Here is a 7754-nt window from a genome sequence, read left to right as displayed (position 1 = left end):
GTTCACAAACAATCTTTTCCTATTCATGCCCCTTATCATACGCCAATACTAGGTCGGTTATGATACCGACCTAATGGGATAACTGGTCTATTAATTTTATTATGCCTGAATCACTAACCAAAGATGCTTAAGCTGAAATTAACAATAGTAGTACACACATCAGATCCTTATAAATCAATCCAACTTTCAATATATTACTATACCAGGGTTATGCTAAACAACTGTTGCATAAAAAGTAACTAATATCCATTAATTGACTCATTTTTCCTTTAAAGAGTTATCTTGTTTGTGGCTCTCCGAAGAGCAACCAAAATGGAGCACCAAAAATGACTTTACATGTAAGATCAAGAGCTTCCGATTTAGATGCTTGCCCCACTATTTAATACCAATAACTTAACTTTTATTCTCTTCACATGATTTAGCATGAGCTCCCAACAATTTGTTCCCAATCGTTGCCCTTAGAGATGGTCTAGTTCCCATGTTGCTCGGATTACATGAATGATACAAGAGATTCAATAGAGGTTCCATGACTCCATGAATGACAAAACATCCATATCAAGCTTCACAATATAGTTTTGTCTCCATACATGTAAAATAATGGGCTTTTATAATCTTGAGTTGTTAAGCATAAGAGGATATACATAATTCATGCACCAATAAGACAAGCATGCAATCTCTGTAATTTCCTGAACATTTTAAGCTTGTTTCATGATGCAGCATGACATGAACCCCTCCCTCAAATCTGAACATAGATAAATGGTGGTCAATAATCAATAGCAAAGAGATAGATCATATTCTGTAGGGTCAGATTCAATTCGAACATATATAAAATCGGTGAGATATCAAGATTCTCATCCGTTATCATGTTTTCACACTAAGCTCATTTAGCACAATTATTTTCTAGACTGGTGTCTTCATTACCATTCTGGACTAGGAGTAATACCAGTCACAGTTCTCTTATATCCAGGAGTAGAATTGTCAATTGATCTACCCAACAATCATAATAGTCAGTGTTTACTCACAATCAGTAACCCTACCATCTTCCTTCCATAATGCAGAACAGAAAGCTATCAAAAACCATGATGAGCAAAATTTCTAGGAAAGAATTGAATGAGAAGTCACCACATATATGTTTCTCCAACATAAATGGAATCAGAGCATCAATGTTACTGAAACATAAGACTTCTTTTATAAATTCAAGCCAGACAACTTATGGAAGCAAAAATGGAGATCATCACAAAGAGGCATACTTCTACAGGATCAAAGATTGGCTGGTAAATTCAGAAAAATTCTACATGCAATTGGATTTTCATTGTACAATAACATATTTCGAATATTCAGATTACAACCAACAGTGTTAAGAAAGATTCTTAACGTAAGTGGTGGATGCATATAAGAATTTTTGGGTCATGTAATTTACATCGACAACTAACCAAAGGGTACCATGCTCATTGAAGTCTCTCTAAATAGGTTCAGATTCGCCTACAGACTCATAGTAGAGAGGGAAAATAAGAAAGTATGACTGACGAGTCTATAAATCTCTTAGCAATAAGCTCCCCGTTACAGAAGCAGAGGATTATGAATCCGAGCACACAAGCAATAAGAGAATCCATGGATTATTCATATCCTAACTCATTCCTCCTCCCATCCAAATATCTTTGAGGCATCAACCCAGCTCCTTCTAATTGTCCGGAATATAAAGCTATGATCCATCAGTAATTCCCCACAATCTATTCGAAATCAAAAGTTGTAGAAACAAACATCATCGCTTACTAAAGTGATATTAAGAGAAAATATACACTAAGAGAAGACTAATTAAGAACCCTGGATACTAAATTGACCCTGATTCAAATGTGATAAGGACCATATCATCATTCTCCTAGCTTCCTCTGCTCCAAGCATAACTACTCAGACCTAGCAAGGACATATGAGGATGACACACTGACAGTGGCAATGGAAATAGAAGAACATCTAAAATAAGCCTAAACGAAGTCCTAATAATCTACACCCACTGCAGATGATAAATAGAGTAAACATGGAGTGAGAGAAGCACCATATCACTCCTCACCAGTAGGGAAAAGCGTTAGTACCTTTCTCTCACCATTGCCTCCCCTTTTGGCAGGCTCCAAATCATCCACTAAGGTTGTGGGCGGAAAACCCATGCCCGGCGGCGCCGCCGGTCCTACCATCTGATGCATCCCCGAATGGGGCACGGCCCGATTCGGGAAGGCGTGGTCGAACCCTCCCCCGCCTGTTGGTGATCCGTAATGCCCCAAATGCCGCTGATGGTAGTACTGCTGCTGCTGCATGGCGGCCGTGATCTGCTGATGGTGCTGCAGAGCGGCCACCGGCATATACGGAAGGAAGGGCTCGGGGCCTGCGACGGACCCGCGGCTGAGGAAATGGTGGGGCACCGGGGTGCTCGCGAAGAGCTGGTCTGTGGCGGCGTCGGCGGCGGAGATTGGCCCCCCGCCGACTCCACCGCCGGAGCCGCTGAGGCCCTGCATGCGCTTGAGGTAGAGGCGGTACTTCTGGAGGTGGCTGGCGACGTTCTCGCGGGTGAGTCCATCGACGCTCATCAGCTGCATTATGGTCTTGGGGACGGCGTTCTTGATGCCGAGGTGGGCGACGGCGTCCACGAAGCGCTTGTGGAGCTGCGGCGTCCACACGAGGCGGGGCCGCTTGAGGGTCCGCGCCGGCTCGTCGCCCCCGGCGGCGGCGGAGTTGAGGTCGGAGGACTCAGGATCGGAGTGCGGCGGGGGGCGGGAGGAGGCGGGAGGGTGGTGGAGGGAGAGGCCAGGGTTCTGGTTGGCGCCGGCAGGGGCTGCAGCGGCGGCGACCGGGATATCGAAAGCGATGGCGAGATCGGGGGTGATGAGGGTCTGCGACAGCGGCATGAGCTCCTCCGGCGAAGGCAGCTGCTCCTCCCAGCGCGCGAACCAGTTCGAACTCTCTTCCTCTTCCCTCATCTCTCCTGTTAACAAAAAGAGGATGGATTGTGGAAAATTTCGTAGAAGTAGACACGATCTCTCCTCTTCGCTTTCTATTACCACTACTACTGCTATTGATCAAAAGCGCGCTGATGATTGATTGGAATTGAAGACAAGGGAATCAGGAAGGAACAGAAAAGTGGGAGACAGAAGGTGAGATGGGTTGAGCGAGAAGGAGAGAAGGGGGGTTCGAGGTTGATCTTTCTCCTTTGCATCTGGTGTTTTCTTGGAGATGCTCTCTCTCTCTCTCTCTCTCTCTCTCGTAGTCTCCAGGATGTTAACTGTTAGGTACGGGTGGGAAAGTGGGTACGTCCCTGTTAAGTAAAATTATAGCGCCAATTCTCATTTGCTTTAATGCTCATTTTTTATTTACTTTCGTCGAGAATCCTTAATTTTTAAAATAGTAAAAACAATCAATCAACCGCTCTTTTTTATCTTTTCTCTAAAAAAGAAAAAATAATTTTTAAGAATTTAAATGATCATTTTATGGTATATTCGACATATGAATAGGTCTTTTAATGTTAATTAAATTTCATAAATGCTCCCACGTTCATAAAATAAAAAAATTCTCATTTTTGAGATTTTTACATACATACGCCTTTTGTGGGATATTTAGTAATGTGAATATGATGAATTTTTTCAATTTCAACTAAATTTCCCAAAATTTGATGAATTCATGAACCAATTTAAAATATTTATACTTTTAATTAATTTAAAAATAGTTATAAATATTTGATTAAAATTGTTATAATTTAGGCGCAATTATACTATTTTTTAGTCCTATTAAAAATAATGTGACTACGACTAAAAAAATATAACTCAATAGAAAAATAGTGTAAATTATATTTATTTTAATCAATAATATTAAAATTTTATGAAAATTAAAAATGTATATTGAAGTCATATTTTTAGTAATTAAAATACATTATTTTGATTGAGGAAGCTCTTAAAAAGTTGAACTTTTGATATTTATGTTTTTTTGATATATTTAAGATGAAATTTTAAGGTTGTCATCGTATCATTATTTTGTCATAATTTTTTTTTTATAATATTTTTTTTTATTAAAGTAATATTATTTCAGACCGTTTCAAGCTTTGAGTTGGTTCAATACAATGGTTTGGTTCAATGTAATAAATTATGAATGCAAAAGAACTAATTCTACTAATTTGATACAAGTAAAAAAAGAAACATATATTTTCATTTCTAGAATATGCAAAGCAAGTAGCGAAGACATTAAGTCAACAATTAAGTCAGCCAATGCCAAAATAGCGCTTGAACTGAAACATTAAGGGCCCACCACCATATGGATGGTGAATTCTCGGAGTTGACGTACGGCTACAGCTTTGCCACGTGGTCTAGCATCTCTCGAAATGCTTGGTATTTGATGGAAATCTTATAAATAAAGGCCTAATAAATTTTGATATAAATTATTTGGAATCAACTTTCACCAAGCTTTCATAGCTCAGATGGTTAGAGCACCCGTTTAGTAAGCGGGAGGTCTTGAGTTCGAATCTCAATGAAAGCAATTGTGTTCATTTTTAAATTTACGTTTCACATTGAATATTTTTAGAAAAGTATACATTTTTATTTTTACTAATCGAACTATCATTTATCAAAATTATCATAATTGGGTCGACGACTAAATCAATTATTTTAATTTTTAAACTTTTGTAGTTTTACGTTTATCATATAGTTCCTTTAGGAAAATTACAAATTAGTATTTTTACTAATTGAAATTTCATAATAGTCGAGGCATACTTGCCTTGTGTATATATATATATATATATATATACTTCGTCCCGTGACATCACAACGTATTTGATATTCTCGACTCTCTTAGGACAGGATACCAAATTGAGAGGGCGAGAGATGGCGAGAACCTCCTCCTCTCGGTCAACGACCGGAACCCTAACCCTGACGATCGAAGAGCCGTCCCATTCTTCTGTGGTTCCTTCCTCTTCTCAGCAATCGCAGCCGCCGGAAACCCTAGTTCTCCGCCTCAAGCGGCCCAAGAAGGTCTCCTGGAAGGAAGGAACGGTCGACAACGAGTTCCTCAATCGCAAGAGTTCCAAGAAGTGCTGCATCTTCCACAAGCAGAAGCCCTTCGACGAGGACGATAGCGACGAGGAGGACTGCGGTGATAAGCCCGCCGGCGACTCGGCTGGACCAAGCCGTTGCTGCTCCCACGGTCATGACCACTGATGACTTCCTTCCTCCTGCATCGTATGTGTGCTTTTGCCCCTGTTTATCTCGAATTTTTCGAACGATGAGGATCGCATCATTTGTATTCTTTCATATGATGTTAAATATCTCCGTTTGATTGGTATCATCAATAAGGGCTTTTCATACATGTATAAGAATAAAAATTAGAGCTTGGCGATGAAGCCTAACGCAATTGATAAAAAGATGTGGACCTTGGTATTCTGGCATGTTGATGGAATTTAAATCTTTGGCATGTGGGTTAATCCTCCATCTTTATAGTGTTCCTTGTCTCTTTGTAAAACCTAGGTATGATTTTAATTGATCAATACCAAAACTATTTAAGTTGAAACATACTTGTGATTGATTTAAAGCATAGTGCCTTGTGAAATTTCTTTATCTCAGTTCAATACTTTCATAAAAAAATATCTTCTGGGCAAAGGATGATTTGATCTAGTTAATGCATGTCTATGAATTCGTATACTAGATAAACTATGTTGGGTGATAAATTTACATAAAGTATATTTCATAGATATTATTGTAGTATGTCAATAATTTTTAAGGGGGCTCAGTTGTGGCATTGCACGTAACAAACTTTCATTCTAGTCATGGTTTACTTTAGGATCAATTTACATATAGTTTCATAGATATAATTGTAGTATGTCAATAGTTTTTAAGGGAGCTTAGTTGTAGCATTGCACGTAACAAACTTTCATTCTAGTCTTGGTTTAACTGGTTGTCCAAACAATAATTTATTGAAGAACAATGTGGAATAGAGATTATTTGGAAATTTATTCATTTCATTTTTCTGGAAAGATGATTCATCTATTGACTAGCATAATTAAGTTTGATGCTTATAATGGTGAGTATCCCTCTCTCGGTCATATTTTTTTATGAGTCCAGAGAGGAAGACCTTATACATCACCTCCACATCTTGCCTTCAAGAGATGGGTTTTCTGGATTAAGTTAGAATTATTGAGAAGATAAGAAACATAGGCGACATATTCTTGGATGCTTTGCTCTGCTTTCCTTTTCTTTCTTGGTAGATTGAACCGTTCTAAACTAGTTTTCGATGCTGCAAAACTTTTAAGGTTTCTATAGTTGTATTTATGCATCAAAATTGTTAACATCAGGAATAATTTATGTACTATTTTCTGTTTCCCATATTTATGTTCTAGCAGTGCTGTAAACAGCTTACGGCTTGCACATTGTGGTGAAGGTTGTGGATTGTGGACACCATGAGCCAGAAACGAACCACTTGCCCCAACTTATTAAGTATACCAACAATAGCTTGTGACAGGATCACAGAAATATTGTTTATCATGTAAAGGTTATATTTGCTGGAATATCAAGATGGCTGTTGTCGTAACCATGTGTCGAGGAATTAGATGTATGCATGTGCTTGTAAATAACTCTCATGTTGATTAGTTTTGTTGCTCCGATTAAAAAAGAATAGCTGCAGCATAGAACCTTTTGACGAGTTGGACAAGATTAATAAAAATAAATTGTGCAGTTCTGATCTCTATTGGATTGGAACTCTGTATGTCTTACTGACTGGTTCATTGTGAAAAATTGCAGATGAGCTTTACAGATGGATGACTTTACAACTGCATTGATGAGATGCCCCATTCCGAGCTACAATCTATCGTTGGTGAAATATGTTTTTTTTTTTTTTTTTGTGTGTGTGGAAGAATCAATACAGTGTTCTAAATATATACTTCAAACCTTGAATTATTTGTTTTGCAGTACATGCTAAGTTGAAATGGCACCATTAGTTAAGCATCCCTTTTAACGTGTGAAGCATTTTTACCTCCTCCTGTCATGTTGATTGATTTTTAGATTTTCTTTAATAAATAGATGGATGGTCTTTTATTTATAGAATGTTATATGTTGACCCCTTTTTTTGTTTTTTGTTATTTTGTTTTCTAAGTGAAGATATTTTGATGCTGGTAGTAAATAGTCGTATCAATTTTCCCCTTGTAATTAAACCATCGCAAACATATGGCTGACATTGTGACTGCATTTATGCTAACCTTCTACAGGTATGCAAGTATGCTAAAACATTTATCAGATGTAGCGGGCTAAGATAAGTATGCACTAACACTCGTGGATAGGACCAACAAGAAAGAATACCGTCTGTGGAACACAAGCCATAAGATCTGCACGCTCTTATGGCTTCTTCGGACCAAGAAAGAATACAATAAATAACAAAAATACCATTAGGAAAAGAACATGCGCTGAGGTTATGTTTGTTTCATATGCTTTTGGTTTACGGTATTTTCCAGTTCAAACTCTTTTGTTCATTTGTCTCCGTAATGCAAGTATACGATCAATCATTAACAACGCTGACCCAATAATGTGGAAGGAAGGTCATGTCATTAACCCACACTTTTTTCTTACTTAATAGCTCTGTTACCTTTTTATTTTTTTGTTAAAAGTGAAAACTGCAATCTATTGATTAAATATCGTTAAACAAAGAGTAGGCAGATCTCTAATAAGATCATATACAAAAGCAAAGTACGATATTTTGACACTTTTAATGTTAAAAGGGATGGTTTTCTTTTT

General features: G+C 38.0%; 1 protein-coding gene, 1 long non-coding RNA gene and 1 other non-coding gene across 3 annotated transcripts; 2 read left to right on the top strand and 1 right to left on the bottom strand.

The window, feature by feature from the left end:
* Positions 1-1267: 1267 nt before the first annotated feature.
* On the bottom strand, positions 1268-3268 carry LOC103971423 (transcription factor MYBC1-like). The gene has a single exon (XM_009385439.3). It carries the CDS (start codon positions 2967-2969, stop codon positions 2058-2060), a length of 912 nt encoding a protein of 303 aa, XP_009383714.1. The 5' UTR covers positions 2970-3268; the 3' UTR covers positions 1268-2057.
* A 1173-nt stretch (positions 3269-4441) lies between these two features.
* Positions 4442-4515, top strand: TRNAT-AGU (transfer RNA threonine (anticodon AGU)). The gene has a single exon. It is a non-coding gene; the product is annotated as a tRNA-Thr (tRNA).
* A 287-nt stretch (positions 4516-4802) lies between these two features.
* On the top strand, positions 4803-6971 carry LOC103971424 (uncharacterized). The gene is made up of 2 exons (XR_670694.3): positions 4803-5213; positions 6768-6971. It is a non-coding gene; the product is annotated as an uncharacterized LOC103971424 (long non-coding RNA).
* The last annotated feature ends 783 nt before the right edge of the window (positions 6972-7754 follow it).

Source organism: Musa acuminata, chromosome BXJ3-11 (genome assembly GCF_036884655.1).
Source record: "Musa acuminata AAA Group cultivar baxijiao chromosome BXJ3-11, Cavendish_Baxijiao_AAA, whole genome shotgun sequence".
Classification (NCBI taxonomy): Eukaryota; Viridiplantae; Streptophyta; class Magnoliopsida; order Zingiberales; family Musaceae; genus Musa; species Musa acuminata.
Note: the sequence above shows the minus strand (reverse complement) of the source record. Positions and strands in the feature narration are given on the sequence as shown.

Coding starts and splice junctions, on each gene's coding strand:
- LOC103971423 (XM_009385439.3), bottom strand. CDS start 2,969: ATGAGGGAAGAGGAAGAGAGTTCGAACTGGTTCGCGCGCTGGGAGGAG.